At 39.3% G+C, this 17,591-nt stretch overlaps 1 protein-coding gene across 5 annotated transcripts in view; it reads right to left on the bottom strand.

Annotated features, from left to right (window-relative positions):
* Window positions 1-17,591, bottom strand: part of fgf14 (fibroblast growth factor 14) — a 78,175-nt gene that overhangs the window by 5,197 nt on the left and 55,387 nt on the right. For all 5 annotated transcript variants that reach the window (XM_058081701.1, XM_058081702.1, XM_058081698.1 and 2 more), the window contains exons 2-5: window positions 15,713-15,823; window positions 13,367-13,470; window positions 2,514-2,712; window positions 526-630 (exon numbers count right to left, since the gene is read on the bottom strand). In XM_058081701.1, the coding sequence (XP_057937684.1) occupies window positions 526-630; window positions 2,514-2,712; window positions 13,367-13,470; window positions 15,713-15,823 (519 nt within the window). The remainder of the gene's footprint in view (window positions 1-525; window positions 631-2,513; window positions 2,713-13,366; window positions 13,471-15,712; window positions 15,824-17,591) is intronic.

Below are 17,591 nucleotides of genomic sequence, written 5' to 3'. Positions count from 1 at the left end.
ATAAAAAATAGAGGACCGTGGCCCAAATATTTACTCTATCTATACAGCCGCTATCCCAGGACATAGCTGGTGAACTGTGGTATAGAAAATAGATCTGCAGGTGCACGTTAAAGAAAAGGAAAAGTTTTTTTTTCTTTCTTTTGTTTTTTTTTTTTAAGTAGGAACCCTCAGCAAGCAAAGTGGCTGTAAAACACACATTCACACCAGTTCCAGAGGGAATTTTTTTAAAGGCATTCCAGGATCAAAGAGGTCCGTTATCCTACGCTGGAGAACCCTCCTTCCCTCCCCCAGCTCAGAATCCCTCCACCAGACAGCTGGAAAAAGGGGGGAGGACAAGGCAGAAGAGAGACAAGTGGAGGAGCAAGAGAAGAAATGGATCCGCCAGTGAGATGGGAGAGAGGAAGGAAAAAAGGGCCCCGCCTCCATCATCACCAAGCCCCGCCCCTCTCCACACGACAGCGCACACAGTCGAGGTGGAAGGGTGTGGCTATGTGGCTGGTTTGTCGGGCTTGCTGACGGGTTTACCTCCGTTCATCACCACAGGCTCGCTTGTGCTTTTACTGGGAGGCACGGCCGCCTTGGGCACCGTCTCCCCCACGTCGTGCAGCGATGGCTCTCGGTACATGGCGACTGCGGACACAAGGGAAAAAACGTCAACAAATATCTTCTAAAAAAAAAACTCAAAAGAACAATCAGAAGTAGCAAAACACACATGCACAAGTCTTATTTATGTCTTAAATTGCTTATTTTGTCTTATTATGTGTACTATATTGGGTAATATGAGTGTAAAGGTGACTATAGGGGTGTTAGTTAATGTCTATAGAGCTCTAATAATGTTAAAAACTGCATTTAGAAGGTCGCAAACAAGTTTTCTATGCTCTAACTCAAAATATTTAATCTATGAATAAGGAATAATACTTCGTGGAGATTCATAGTTTACTATCGGGTCTGCAATTAATTCATCATGATAAATTGTAAATTTACAGTCACTCATTCGCATGGTGGAGTAAAAAAGAAAAACAAAACTGTCCACTTGTGAAAAAATAACTGCCACATGACTTGGCCATACATTATATTAACATAACAGATTATGCTGTGTTTAGTCAGTGCGATTCGTGAGGAGCACACTCTTCTGGTAAGTATATGTAGTAGCAACTGAGAAACTGACAACATAGGAATACAATAGGCTTTCATTTACCCAACTACTTACATTTACCCAAAGAATTGTGAGCTAAACCCACTTCATTTTACTAATAAAGAGTAGCAATAGACTAACAATAAAACACACATCCACATGGAGGCTTACGGAAGATGATGTTTTAGATCTTGCTATGTAAAACAGGACATCACAGCTCACAACATCCTGTCAACGGCTCAGTGAGAACACAAAATGCTTTCACTTTTGAGTCCTCAAATACCAAAAAACATCCCAACGACGGCAGAAAAAGTCCCTAAATTTGTCGCCAGTCGCTTTTGAGAAAATATGTAATCAACGGGGATTGGAATATCGCTAGATCTTGTGACAAAATCGCCAAGTTGGCAACACTAACGATGGCACCATTGATAAAGGAGTATCATATGCCTTCTGTGTACGACATCAACAGAAAAGCACCCAGTTGTGAGTGCAGGAACAGTCAACCATAGCTGTAAAGCGATACTCTTCACCAAGCTAAACACCCCACGTATGAGTAAGTTTGCGACCGACAGGCTGAGGAATGTTCTTGCCAAGTGGACTGTGATGAACTTCAGCCAATAAACATGGTGGAAGATGAGGGATTAACAGAGGTGTTGCAAACTACGTCCAATGACCCATTATACAAGCCACCGCGTAGGACTACAGTGACAACCAAGATCAGAAAGATATACAACGGCACAACAAAAGATTTTGGTGGAAGATTTGTCCAACTGTGTTCTTAGAACCAAAGATCACTGGAACTTGGCTGGTTGAATACCTACGTATGTTGCTCAGAAACGTGTTCTTACTGTTTTTTGGTGTTTTTACACATTTTGTAATTATTTGGAGATTGACAAAAGAACACAGAAAAATGAAAAAAACAATGTTTCAGTGAGTTTAATGACATCAATTAATTTGAGCTCATAATTAATTAATCTCTCAATTTAGTTTTTAATCTCTGGACAGCATTAGTCATGCAAGGCAGTAATCCAACGTCCTATTAAGTTATATCACCTCGAACTTCGGTATGTGACAAAAATAAAATTAAAAATAAAATAAAAAAAATTAAAAAACGTAAAATATATTAGGAAAGCAGGAAGTGAACAAATGTAACAGTTACTGATTGTAAAAGTACCAGATGGAGGGGTAGGATTTAATAAGCTTTGCTTCTTCCTACTCCTTTTGGACATGTGGAACTGTGAACTGATTATGTGATACACTCAATTGTAATCTGATGCATGTTCAAATGAAATTAAAACATTACCATAAGTCTAATAATTAGACCAGTTTATTTACACAGTATTTACACTTGTACCACCTAATGTTGCATGTACAGTACCTTCTAATGGCTTGGGCAAGAAGTGAGCGGCCGGTTTGGTTTTCTTCACTCGGTTCCCCTTCATGGCTTGACCCTCTTTGTTGAGACCCAGGAACCAGGCCCGGCCCGACTCCTGCTGTCGGTACAACATGGATGAGTAGATGACGTAGTAGTTCTCAAACACCGACTCCTTGAATTTGCATTCGGCCGTAAAGAGCTCCTACAAAGATACACACACAACAACGACAATGACTGATCAGAAACTACTTTTTGCCAGTAAAACAACTGATTAAATTTGCGTTAGCGGGTTACTCTTTGTGTGTTGGGTAGTTAAAAGGGATACTTCCTGTTTATTATCCAGTTAGCAGGCAACTACTTTCCATTTGATAATTTGTTTATTTTGTACCTCCGATATGTTTGGTAATTAGAAGCATGTGCCCCGCCCGCTTTTACTCATGTTTTAACTGTGTATTAACCAATGAATGTTGTATTTTGGTGTGTCTTCTATTCTGTTTACTTGCTTTTATTCAACTTCATTCTTCTGTAAAGTGTCTTTGAATATTTTGAAAAGCGCTATACAAATAAAATGTATTATTAGAATGTATTATATATATTGACACCACATCAAGCGCTGAGCCTTATGTCAACATGGCCACTTTATTGGATGTGTCAAGGCTGCTCTGAAAATTAATAAGTAAAAAGTAAATACTTACGTAAATACTTACTTTCATAACTTCACTTTTCTACAAAGATATTTAAAGATATTTAATTTAAGACTGTATAAACGAAAGGCATTAACTTTGACAAACCCACTCAACAAACAGGCTACTTCCTGTTTGTTGTTTTAGCTAGCAAGCTGCTTGGTGTTTGTTGTTAGTGTGATTTTTCTTTGATTTTTCTGCTAATAACCAAAAGATGATTGAATACCTACTCGGGGATTTATTTGAGAATATAAGAGATGTTCCCAATGGTGATCTATTTTCGACCTTAGCAGAGGTTATCAGGCTCATTTCCTCGTACACTCCTAATGTGAAGAAGAGAAAAATACTGCCAGATGAAATGGCCGTCATATGTCTTCCTGTCGTGAGGAAAAAGTGCGGCGTAGGTGTTGTATGTCTTGCTAATTACCTTCACCTGGGCCTAACACTCAGTCCTACCTTGACCCTCAACTTTGACTTTCTATGTCCTTTTAATATAGAAAGTATACATTGTTTGGCATCACCTCAGCTAGCATTCTTGATTTTTGCCTCTTTTTAAATTGGTTAAATCCACAAAACTCTTTCATTTTCTTGGAGCAACTTATTAGTCAGCCTCATGGGTCTTGCGCAAATGATGATGGAGCTAGCCGAGTATCGCTTCCGTCCTCCGTCTCCGCCTCAAAGTGGCAAAGACAAATGAATTGGGAGGCGTCAAATCTCTCTCTGTGCTGTCGCCCATTCATCTCCAGGCAGAAGGTTCATAAAAGCATTTCCATATTGTCCGCCCCGCTCCGGCTAAAAATAAAGGTAGTCTTCATGCGTTAATCAAGGTAATCAAGTTGCAAAGTGTAGGAAAATCCCAAATATAAGCACTCACACTTTTTTTTTTTTTTGGAGGACAAATGAAGAACAATAAGAAGACAGAATCAGCTGTATTTTTCCCTTAAACAGGAAGCAGGATGCACATTAGTATGCAGCATAAACCGATCACTCGCCATGGAAACAAATAATTGTTTATTCATGCTGCCACCATAACACCCATTAATCAATGAGGGGGGAAAGATGGACGGATTCACGATGATATATCCATGTTTTGACAATGTTTTATTACTCAATGCAGAACTAAATAAATGTGAGAAATTATAACCGACTATATTTCCAGGGCTTATCGGTCTGTTCACAACCAGAACATTAAAGTTAGCAGCAATGCGATTGACAACACAACACTCCAAAAGTTAGTTCTTCAAAATTCCGCTATAATATACTCTATTTCTGTGTACCTTGTTGCAAAGTGAGACCTGAAACTACTTGCTTTATTAATAAAGAACCCTACTTCCACATTAGGAAAAAGTGCCTGCTACACCCTGGTTTGGTTTGGCTGCCATGATGGTGAGCAGAATCCAGAAATAGTGTGTAGTGAACATGTACTTTGTACACTGTTCAGCCATTAATTGTAGTAATATATAGTCCAAAAGACCATAGTTTAAGTTTCCCAATGACAAGTAAATAAATAAACAGGACAGACAATATACGTACTTTAATATGGCGTTGTTTCGCTGGATGATTAGTTGAATTAATGACAAATCAGTGATGATGATGATTTAGGTCAAACTCTATTAAATGTATTAACAATGTCATTACTGAAAAAAATGAAAATGTTACATTGTGTAAACAGTACTTAATAAGTGCTAAAGTTAATTATCCATTTAATATAAACAAAGTCTGTCTAAAGTGCAACAGCATCTAACGATATGTCATCATTTCCTGGTAGCGAAAGGCCAGCAGAGGCTCTGACACATTATGGGTGTTTGGTCACCTGAAGCACTTAAGTGTTCGATAAAAGTTTCCCTCAAGAGCAACACCCCCCCTTTTTACACTGACCCAAAGCAGCTTGACTGACTCATCCGACACAGATACGCTTACACAACAAGAAATGTATCAGCCGGAGAACCTTTTCAGGTCAAATTTATGCCTTTTGTACTTCAAATTGGATTCTTTTTCAAAGAGCCGCTCTTTAAAATGCAGATTAGAGTGCCTGTAGACTTTTAATAGATCGATTTAGTAGTTCAAATTACCCGCGTTAATCCTTTACTGCATTTAATTAATAAGATTGCAGGATTTGATCACAAAAAGACTCTTGTCCTTCCTCCCTCTTCGTTCTTTTCTGTCTCAGGAAAGAAGCCAAGGCACTCAGTATATCTTAGTATCCAGGACACAAGAGGATTCCCCTCTATAGATGGAATCCCTTAGAGGACATAAAGTGACTACAGACAAGACCTCTTTAAATCCAAGATAAAAGTAGGGTCAAACCTGGCCTGAATATTACCCCCTCTCTAGAACATGTTAAAAAAATATATATATTAAAAATGGTTGCTGCTTTGTGGTTTACTATGGCATATTATTTGTAATAAATATATATTGAAAGAGGGCGGCACGGCGGGCGAGTGGTTTGCGCACAGACCTCACAGCTAGGAGACCAGGGTTCAATTCCACCCTCCGCCATCTCTGTGTGGAGTTTGAATGTTCTCCCCGTGCATGCGTGGGTTTAATTGGCCACTCCAAATTGTCCATAGGTATGAATGTGAGTGTGAATGGTTGTTTGTCTATATGTGCCCTGTGATTGGCTGGCGACCAGTCCAGGGTGTACTCTGCCTTTCGCCCAAAGACAGCTGGGATAGGCTCCAGCACGGCCGCGACCCTCGTGAGGAAAAAGCGGTAGAAAATGAATGAATGAATGAAAAATGGTTGCTGCTTTGTGGTTTACTATGGTATATTATTTGTAATAAATATATATTGAAAGACAAGTTATATGTAGTATTCTGGTCACTATGGATCAGTACTGTTGACATTAGACGTTAGATTACATTACCTTTCACACTGCATGGACACGAGAGCCGACGTGCCATGAATGAAACAGAGTGAAGAAAAAGGTTCTCCTCACAATTTGTGTGAAAGTGGTACATTTTTGGCTTCTTTCGCTTCATCCATCTGTTCACTATAGCCGGTTGAATGTTGGTGGCGGTAAAATGAACTCACTAGGAGTGGTGCGTGGTGCATTCTAATCAAAATTGATGACTGCTTGTGCTTTTTTTTGTTGATTTTCAAAATAACTCCCCAGATCCTTTGATTTTTCAGTATGCAGCCCTTGATGAAAAAGGTTTGGACACCCTTGTCACGATAACCTTCTGGCCTCTTTTTACATGCGACTCACTGACAGCACACATTTGAGAGAACATACGGTACAAGCATGCGTTAGAAGGTTTCTGAAGCACTCTCACACTTATTGATTATTTGCATCTCCAAGGGAAGCAGGGAACCTTTTATAAAATGTTACTTTCATTTCTGCCTGGGACGCTTGAGAAGAAGGGTTGGGGGGAAAAAAGAAAAATATAGACAGCTATTACATGTCGGCAGGCAACAGAAACACTAAGGGCTTTTCTGTCACAGTGAAAGAATCCCCATCCTTCACACACCCACTCTTTGATCCAAGCAACAGCATGAACAAGACAGCATAATAACACAAAGCCCCCCTCTAAGGCTGTGGTAAATAAAAACACAAGCTTATAGCAGCAAGGATGCACAAAAACGATTCCTGCATAATCTTAATATATTCATTCGTTGGAATGTTGAAGAAAACACCAGGTAATGGTATAAATATGCAAATATACAGTATACTCTAAAGCAGGGGTCTCAAACACGCGGCACTAGTTTGAGGCCCCCGCCTTGATATATAAGTTTAATGTTAGTGCGGCCCGCGCAAGTTTGATATGGATGCCGTATGGTATCATGTACCTATAAAAAATTATTACATTTGATTAATGTTCATGTTAAAGGTTAAATAACTGTTAATAGTTATCCTCCCTACCCGTGTGGAAGTGGTAAGTTTTTGGCTATTTAAGTTTAAAGGAAATAACTTGAAGGCTACCGTTTAGGTCGCTAGCTCTCTAGTTTGCGAGTTAGCATGTGTCTCAAGACCCTGCAGTTGCGCAATATGTTGTAAATAAAAAGAGTATACGTAAATGTGACTATAGTCGTGTTTTGTCATGTCCACAGGGCTCTAATAATGCTTTGTTAATTTTAATCTGAAAAAAATAATTTGTCTACCCACCAACTATATGTGGTTTCTTAAGTTTTTATTATTTGCCGTTTTATTATTATTATTATTATTATTATTATTATTATTTATTACTGATTGATTTTCTTTATTCTTGATTTGTTTATTTATTTTTCATCTTATTTTGTGTAGAAAAATAAAAAGCAAAATATTTGAGAACAGTGGAATGTTTTATCAGAGCTTTTCTTGTAGAAATCGAAACCAAAGCAAAGTTAATTAATTTTTCTGTTTTTAATAAATGCGTTTTTTGTTGTTTTTTTTGGAAAACCTGATGCGGCCCAGTCTCGCCCAGACCCTAGCTCCAGTGGCCCCCAAGTAAATTGAGTTTGAGACCCCTGCTCTAAAGTATAAAGTAAATACCAAATTCTAATGTAACATAGCAAAATCTCTGATGTCAGTTTATGTTTCCTTCAGTTTCCTTCCTTCCAGTTATGGATATATCGTCAAAGGACATAAGCATTCGGTGTGATTGTCACGTCGTCTTGACTGCTGCAGTAAGGCAATCAGAGAGCAAGCACTCCCAGAAAGCTCACTTTTAAAGACCCTTGTTGTGTCCTAATTGCCTTCCTATTGCATGAATGTCAAGCACCGCACAAATACAAATTGCACACTCTTTGCCTCGAGAGCAGCGTTAATCTGCGAGCGAGTCGCAGCAGCTTGTAAAGCAGCAGCAAGTAGTCTCCAGACATTAATTGGGTGGGAATCACTTGGGAGGATGTCCTCACAAGTGTTTACTGTCGTACAGTAGTTCACAAAGTTTTCACAGATCCCCCTTCGGACCCCGACTGCCACACACTTAAAAAACATACAAATAACAATTTTGGCTTTCTAACATAGTGCATCCACTACAAACAAAAAAATGACGTAATAATTATATAACAAGACCATCTCTCCTTTAGCACACAACATAAATTATCTTGAAAATGTTCAATATTAAAATGGACCTCTTATGCTTTTTTCCACTTTTTGACCTATTTATGTTGTTGGAATGTTGTATTCTCGTGTTAAACGATGACAAAGTTTCTTTTTTGGTCTCGAGTCCCTGCAGCATAAGAGTTGCAATGTGATGTATACATTGAATAATCGGATGATGGTCACTATAGGGGTATTACTTCATGTCCACAGGGCTCTAAATGATGTTAAAAACATTATTTAGAAAGACATAAGCAGGTTTTTCTATGCTCGAACCATGAAAATATTAAATGTATTAACATTGAATCCTATATCGCAGAAATTCATTTAACACGGATGGGTCTTGAACCATTTAACCACTATAAACAAGGGACGCCAGTATATGCCTTTTTTGAGTCATTTCATAACAGATGTTATGAAAATATGTCATGACATAACCATAACCCATTGATGATGATTTGTTCTTTCTAGCAACAAGTAGTCACACTGCGATGTGACTGTCATAAAAAAATGACCAAAAAAATTGTTTTGTTCTCAGTTAAGTTGGCACATGACTTTTTTGAACTTCAAATGAAGTTAAAAAAAAAATAATAATTGAATTCATTGAATACAATTCTTTTTTTTCAGATTTATGGTATTTATTTTTAATTATTTTATTTTATTTTAATTATTTATATTTAATTATTTTAATTAAATTCATTGTGAAAATTAATTACATATTTTTTAATTTTAATGTAGGCCCATTTAAAAAATATATTTTGTACTTTGATTTAAAAATGAAGCTATGCCATACTATGTTTTAAGGATTTGTTTTGCATGAAAATTAGGTTGGGGGAGCCATGAATATTAAAATATCATTCAAATATATAGTTTGTTGTTTACTGACAATGTTTTATGCCGTGATATTCCTTCTGGCACATCTAGCCATTACAATTCTGCACATGATGAAAGCTTTACTACAAAGAAAGTTAGGGAATACTGAATGATAGATGGACAGGGAACAAGAACAAGCCATTAATGACAAAATTATCTGTGTTGAATTTAGATTTACTGTGCAGAGAGAGAGTTGGTGTAAAACAAATACGACCCTGTCAGAGCACAAAGCTCAGCTTTAAACCCGTGAGGTACTTTTCCCAATCATTGGAAGGAGTTAAAAAGGTGGTTGCTGCTGGTTGGCAGTTTAGACGTCTACCTCTAACCCTGTTATTTATTAATGCATGAGGCCACTCTCCCTGCAGCCCTTCTGACCCAAACTCTCTCTGTCGTGGCATTAAAGGCAGCAGAGAGCAACGCTTTGGAAAATAATGAGCAACACCATCAGGGCAAAACTCCTGGTACTCCTCCTACCCCATCTGACAAATCTTAAGTTTGATCATGTGTAGAATAATTACGTTTTGTTTCATCAATGAAAAAAAGCATCTCACTGAGAACGCTGAGTGTAAGTAGGATTGCAAGGTTTATAGTGTGTCTTTCTGTGTAAATATCTCATGGTACAACACAGGCACTTGCAGCTTAAAGACAATTACAGCTTATATATGTACAAAATTGTTTTCTTTTTTGCGGATGCGGCGAGACAGACACTTTTTTTAATAGTAAAAAGAACATGGTGGACCAGGACTTGGACTTTGACTGAGTTTTTAACACAAGTCAACACAACAGGAGTAAACAAGAAATTTGATTGACTACATGACCACTGTCATTAAAAAAGATTATGCAACTGTAACAGCAAATTTGCCATCAACACCACTTAAACAGGTTCACACAAAGCCATCTGTTAGGCAATGACACCACAAAACACACACACACACACACTACACTGGAGGTGGCGTATGAGGAGGTGCTATACATGTGTGAAGCTGCGAATTTACATCGATGCTCTCCGTATGCTGCTAGAACCTAAAGTACGTGTGTGTACCAACACCATACTGAGATGATTCCCCTACACAAGCATTGTCTGGTTGTTTGGACTTCTTCACTCATGGCCAATCAAAACACTCCCATGGGAATCTGAACACTTCCTACTGATCGGATGTGGCAGGACAGCAGGAAGTAAATAAAAACAAGCTGTTGTGTTGAAAGCAATTGTTGAGGTCCGACAATTATTGTATATGTCACACCAGACGTTGATCTGACCTTTATTTGTCCGTGTCCAACAAGACAAGTTCACACAGAGATGCTGCATGAGAGGCATATTTGCAGGAGAAGCGATGGTGGTATAGTGGAACACCCTTTCACACAGGCGGCGTACCACCTGGGACTCCACTCACACTACCTCAGAAGCTAACAAATTTGGGGGTTGACGTCTGTGTCACTGTTCAGTGTGAAAAGCACTAAAATTAACAGCTTTTGGGGCTGTCGTCTCCTAATTGTCTGGAAAATTGCAGAACTGTAGACTCTAAAATTGTAGCGCCCAGGTCCAATGTACTTGCCTGGCCGACGCTGCAACAACGGGGTGTGGCCAGCGCACTTTGCAATTATCGTATCAGCCTGACGCAGTGCAGCGCACCGACACCTCCGTCCCTCTCACTGGTGCAAATGGCAAAGACGGAGGAGAGATGGTTTAAGAAGGCGTAAGAGACCTCTCTCTGCCTTTAAATGCGTAGGGCCCACTGGACTGCTCATCAGAGGCCACTATGCGCAATACCACATGGACCACCTCGTGGGACATATGTAATCTATTCCTGTGTCATGAATAGGAGTACAAAGTTAAGTGATAATTACATTAAACACAGCAGCAGGCTAATCCAGGCATCATGCTTGCTTATCAAATAGGAGATTTGATGGTATATTCTTTCCCGGGATCTCCTCCTCATCCTTCTTATTTTAATGTACAATCTTTTCAGATCAAGTTAAGAATAAAGACCTGTCTATGCATCCTGGGATCCTGTTAATCCATGACAGGCGCAGTCCATTCTACCATATTACCAAATTGGCTGTGCACAGTGGTGCGCTGGACGAAATTACCATGCACCGCTACACTGCACCACGAAAATAAAGCTCAAATACATATTCCGTGTCTAGTGTCATGATGGTAATACTACCAAAGGTGTCTTCTAGCTTGCCAGCTGATTTTGAGTAGCTCACCAAAGGGTCAAAGAAATTAGCTTCAACTCTCAGTTGAGCAGTTTTGTATTTTAACGCTTGAATTCAGACTTTATGCTCTTATATAATGACAAATGACCACAAATAGAATCGTGTACAATTTAAATGTTGCCAGTCATAAACAAAACACTGGAAGATGGACACTGCATTTCTCTTAAAGGGCCAGGCCGTAACACCATTCATACGCTATAAATTAAAAAAGCACTAAAATAGCAACAACAACAAAAATTTGCAAAACAGCGAGTCCACGAAACGTGACATAAACATGATCCTTAAATGAAGGAGGTCAGTTTTCAGGCTTTCGTGAAATCATCCTCGTAGAAACTCCTGGAAGAATCCCAAAGGATGGAGCCGGCGAGGATAAATTTGCCAGATTGGCTCGGATAGAAAAGCGGCAGTCCAATGAGCAAGCTCTCCTTTTGTTCCGAGGTGCTTCCTTTGTGCTCTGCTTTGATAGCATCTCCACGCTGCGCCTTGAGGGCCTTGCACACAAAGGAATATGATACATGGACTCGCCATTTTTCAAACCCGTCATCACCCTGAAATACTTTTTTCTTCTGCTTGGCTTTAATTTGTGAGTCATTTCTGGTCTTATGCAAGTGTACCTGGTTAAAAGCTTTATCCCCCCAACATGTTTAGGAGCATGAATACAAACTTCAAATGTGATTGCGTTACCATCAAACAGGACTAATGGGTAAGAAGAAGCATGTCGACAAAGCCGTAATGGCAGAAAAGCTTCCTTACAGAGGATGAGGAGGGGGATGAAGGAGCGAGAATCTCACAAGGCTGCCATTACCAGACTAAAAAGGCCTGGTGGAGTGGGCGGCTGATCACAACCTCCATTAGCACACACAGAAGAAGAAGAAGAAGCAAGCGGCGAGGAAGAACACGTTGCTCCCAACTCAATGAGAGCCTCTTGAAACGGCGCCCATCTTGGCCGAAACAACATGATAAAAAGAGAAACATCACCTGATTTTCCTTTTTTTTTGGTGTTGATGAATTTGGGCATTTGTAGGCATAATATTGTATATTGTAACATTATGGGTCAGAAATGTGAGTGTTAGGTGTTTTTATTCACGTACCCCCTATTACAATTAGTATACCCCTTGGGGTAAATGTACCCCACAATCACATAATAAATGAAAATTGAAAATTAACTCAATTTTGCTGCCCTAAATACATTGCCATGTGCATATGTGTTTGTTTTCATTATCTCTCAGTAGAGTTCACTCTGCATTGGTTTGAGTACTTTAGCGCATTTTTGCCATAGAACAACAGCATGAAGAGAGAGAGCTTTACCGTCTCTTTGCCTCAGTAGGCGGAGGCGCCCCTAGCATACACACAGAGTGCAGAAAAGTAGAACATAGTCGACATTATGTTAGTAGATTGCAATATTGTCATATATTTTTTCATTGTACTTTATTAGTAGGGGTGTCAAACATTTGCAGCATTTCTTCAGATGCTGAAGCATTTCTTTTGCAATGACTGTTCCCTTTGCATTTACTTTGCCGACCAAACGTCTGAGTGTTGATGGTCAGAACGAAGGCTCTCCATCTCGATGGGTAGTTTTTTCCCCCAGATGGGAAAAGTAGGTGTGGTGGAGGAGCTCACCCTGCTCATTAACTGTGACAATTGGCTTTGTAAGCAGCATTTTTCCTTCCTAATTTCATTCATTCATTCATTTTCTGCCGCTTTTTCCTCACAAGGGTTGCGGGGGTGCTGGAGCCTATCCCAGCTGTCTTTGGGCGAGAGGCGGGGTACACCCTGGACTGGTCGCCAGCCAATCACAGGGCACATATAGACAAACAACCATTCACACTCACATTCATACCTATGGACAATTTGGAGTCACCAATTAACCTAGCATGTTTTTGGAATGTGGGAGGAAACCGGAGTACCCGGAGAAAACCCACGCATGCACGGGGAGAATGGTGGAATCGAACCCTGGTCTCCTAGCTGTAAGGTCTGCGCGCTAACCACTCGACCGCCGTGCCGCCCCCCTTCATAATTTGTGAAACAAAATTATGAACATTATGTTTTGTACTCACAGATGTGTAGAGATGACCCTCCCCGTTCATGGCGATGTACAAGCCCGTCTTCACAGACTGAATGGCGACGACACGGAGGCCCACGGGAATAAGGTTGAACAAAGCTGAAAGATAACAATATCATCATCAAACACCTGACCAGTACACCACATGGTATCCTCAGATGTAGGAAAACAGTGTATCATCCACATACAACTTCCTGTAAAAGTGCTAATGAAAAGGTTGATGGTGTATCTGGGGCCCATCATGGCCGCATGGTGGACTTTAATAGGCCTGTTGTTTGCTATAACAGACTGCATGTTCCAGGATGGTAATGGACTCTGCTTGCAACAGAAACTTATCTGGCCTGGGACATTAAATGTGTTGTATGGAGGACATTTTAAAAAGGCCACAGAAAATTGGTGTTGGCTTTGGTGTCAGCAAGACTGGAGATCTGGTAGTTAGGTGGCTTCTGGACCATAAAAGATAATGAAATTATTTTTTACCCTTGTGTGACAGTTAGGGGTGTAAAAATGTTCAATTAAAAAAATGTGCCTGGAGTTAATAAAGGTTTTATGATGACCACAGTTTGACCCTAGAATTCCAATTTTGAAAATAAAAATGCCACAGAAACTGAATGAAGTGGAACCTCGGTTATCGGATTCCCTGGGTAGCCAACAGAAAACATTTATGACATTTTCTCAGTTAGCATACATTATGGTGCGGCTTGTGGTATTATTAACACACTGCATCAGTCCATCCATTTTCTGTAACGCTTATCCTCACAAGGATTGCGGGTATGCTGGAGCCTATCCCAGCTGTCTTCGGGCGACAGGCGGGTTACACCCTGGACTGGTCGCCAGCCAATCAGAGGGCACATATAGACAAACAACCATTCACACTCACATTCATACCTATGGACAATTTGGAGTCGCTGCATCAGTCCAACTTTTCTTCATGTATTTTTCATCAAAGTTCACATCCAACTAGTTTGGCACTACATGGTAAATGATGGTGTCAGTAATATTACAGTAGGCTCCAGTTCACCCATGAACCTAATGAAGATAAGCAGTATAAAAAAATGGATGGAAGTCAACCACTGTAGTATTACTTTCATCTTGTTTTCAACTGCTTTTATGTTGCATTAAACAACGTATAACTATATTGTAATTATATACTTTGTACTTAATTATATACTTGTACACAATTACATACTTTTATATACATCCCAAAAGCATGCTAGGTTAATTGGTGACTCCAAATTGTCCATAGATATGAATGTGAGTGTGAATGGTTGTTTGTCTATATGTGCCCTGTGATTGGCTGGCGACCAGTCCAGATAAGCGGTAGAAAATTAATGAATGAAATTGTATTTACATTAATTCTTCTTGCACTTTTTTCTTCCATTTCATTCTACTATATTTTACTTTTTGTGATAGGTGTTTTTTGCATTTTTTTGCATTTCAATCTTAATATTATTATTAATATTACTCAATATCCCAACTTTTTATTTAATATGGTACTTACAAAGCTAGAAACACTTAAAAACTGCAATGTAGAAATGGCAACAAATCTCTCTATGTCATTTTAAAATAAATATATCGCACTGGGCCTTTTTAACCTATGTGAAGTGACATGTGCCACATCTCCTCAAGCTGTCAGGCTAATGAGAAGTGTCGCACTGAAGCAGCTAGCCCAGAGCTGTGTCATATCATGGTTATTAATACCCACATTTTTTCCCCTACTTCGTCTTGTTTCCAGGATGACTGTGTGGTTTGGAAGTTTCACCACTTGCTCACATAAATCAAATCCGGGCAAGGGTTTAGCTTATTTGCAGCCCAAATGGATCATTATTAATGCTAATGAGGGTAAATAAATTACAATTCTCCCCTGACTTGATGTTTTAAATTCAAAGTGTGTGCACATGGTGAATATATTCACCTATTCTCAATGAAAATGAATCCCATTTATTTATATGCGGTCTATGAATAATGGCTGAGCGATAATGAATGACTCTCTCCAAATTGACCGAGGTGCCGCAGGAAGTTAATTATTTAAAATCTCTTACTGTCATTAGCGTGCTAACTTTTGACATCCCAGAATGTGTTGAGATATTTCGCTCATATTTTTGGACAAAGCAAAAAAAAAAAACTTTTTTATTATGGTAATTTGCCTGAGGTGCCCCAGGTCTGCCTAGCAACAAGTGACCACTCAAACATGTCTGTCTATCGTGTCAATTAACCATCTGAGTGGGTGTGACAGGCATAGGCACACATGATTTAGCCCTTCATGATTTTGCCCAGCAACAAATGACAATTTAACGTACCAGAAAAGAAGAAAATAATGAAAAAAAAGTAGTCTACTTACAGGAATTACTGCTGTCATCCTTGGTGCCATCAAGAGAGCCATCGGGATTCATTTGCAAGTAGTATCCCTGTCTGCAATATAACCTGGTCACTATACCCTTGAGCTGGGGATCTGTATGGGGGGGAAAAATAAAAAATTAGAATGAAAAGTTTGTTTCCATACCACTTTGTAGCCTGGAAGTCCAATTACAGGCTGTTAGGGTTTACTTTGTCATATTGAGCTCAACACCACCCTCTCTGGCAGCTTTGTGTACTGCACCAAAGGGATAATAACATACAGTAACTACAGTGCAGTTATCTTCTGCTTGGAGCTGCACTATGTATAGATTTTTTTTCCCAATTCGGCCATGTGAGCACGAACCAAGGTGGTAAAGCCATCGACATTATGACAAGACATCACACCACATTGTGCTCCTTCCCAGAAAGCCCCAAGGGGGAAGAATACAATCAACTTCACCTGAACTCTGTGTGTGTGTGTATAAGAGTAAAAAAAACAGAACATGGCCACAGAGGGCATACAAAAGGCTTTTCTCCCCTTGTTTTTGTACAGCCTGAGGCACTTTGTGGTGGAGTGTGAGGTGATGACAGTAGAACCAGTAGAACAATCTCAGACCTTTCTCTGAGGCGGGCGGGCTAAGGCGGGCAGGTCTTTCACAGCTATGTGTCAATTATTTTTATTATTATTATTATTATTATTGTCGTGGAAAAGCTGACGTAGTAAGAAAGATCTGGAACTTCGCAGACGTGGTCTACAGGAAGGAAGATGCATGAAAATGAATGCGTCTAATTGAGAAATGAGAATACAGACACATTGCATCCCCTTCATCCCATCACTTCCAGTTTAATCACATTTGAGACTAATCCTCAGATTCTCAAATAATGAGCGCAATCGCTAGCTACCAAAACAAACAAATTAATTTCAATTAAAGCGGAAATAGAAATATCTTGACAAGAGGAAGAGGAGTCACATTTTGTTGAATTTGCACAAAATATACATGGTCAACTTGTGATAATGAATATCAATGTAACAGATTGGTGTTAACACATTTTTTATACGGATGATTAATAATTCGACAAAGGGAAAGCTCGCGTTTCTGATGGTCAGTCCAATATATGCTATGCTATCTGATCAAAACATCCACATCTTAATTGTGGATTATCACAAACAGAGCAAATAGGGTGGCGCCACAGAAAGTCAATTACATGAAAGGTTTTGGCTTAGTTTTTACGCCGGATGTCCTTTCTGATGCAACCCCAGCCGGGAATCGACCCCATTCCCTCTGCTATGAATGAAAGACAGACACGTGTATCATTACACCACCAGGGGTGAACATTCTGATGGATATGGACCAGGGGTGGCCATATCTTTCAAGGGTGGCCTCATACTGAAAATTAAAGTATATGGGGGCCACTTTGATATTTTAATGTTGTAAAAATGCTGATTCTGAAGAAAACGTTATCGATTGTTATTATCAATATTTCAGCTTTTTCTCTTTACATTTTGCCTTTTGCTGTTGTTTTTAATTTAAATTAATGTCATTTCTACAATTTACTGCAGGCCAAAAAAACAAAAAACAAAAAGCAAGCCGCAAATGCCCCAGGGCCGCACTTTGGACACCACTAGTATAGCATATAGTGAAGGCCAATAAAAAATAAGTCATTGTGTCCACACTTTGGACACCCCACTCAATCTGAATTAATTTCCACACAGCACATGAAATTTGTGATGTCAAATATTCCTATAATCATGTAAGAAATACTACATTAAAAGGTTCAAATATGACTATTTTACAAACACTTTTTGGATTGATTAGGAATATGCTAAGTGTCAATTTGTTCAGCCATCACAAATGCAAAGTATTGTTCAATTAAAAAATTCA

Source organism: Doryrhamphus excisus, chromosome 9, assembly GCF_030265055.1.
Source record: "Doryrhamphus excisus isolate RoL2022-K1 chromosome 9, RoL_Dexc_1.0, whole genome shotgun sequence".
In the NCBI taxonomy this organism is placed as follows: Eukaryota; Metazoa; Chordata; class Actinopteri; order Syngnathiformes; family Syngnathidae; genus Doryrhamphus; species Doryrhamphus excisus.
Note: the sequence above shows the minus strand (reverse complement) of the source record. Positions and strands in the feature narration are given on the sequence as shown.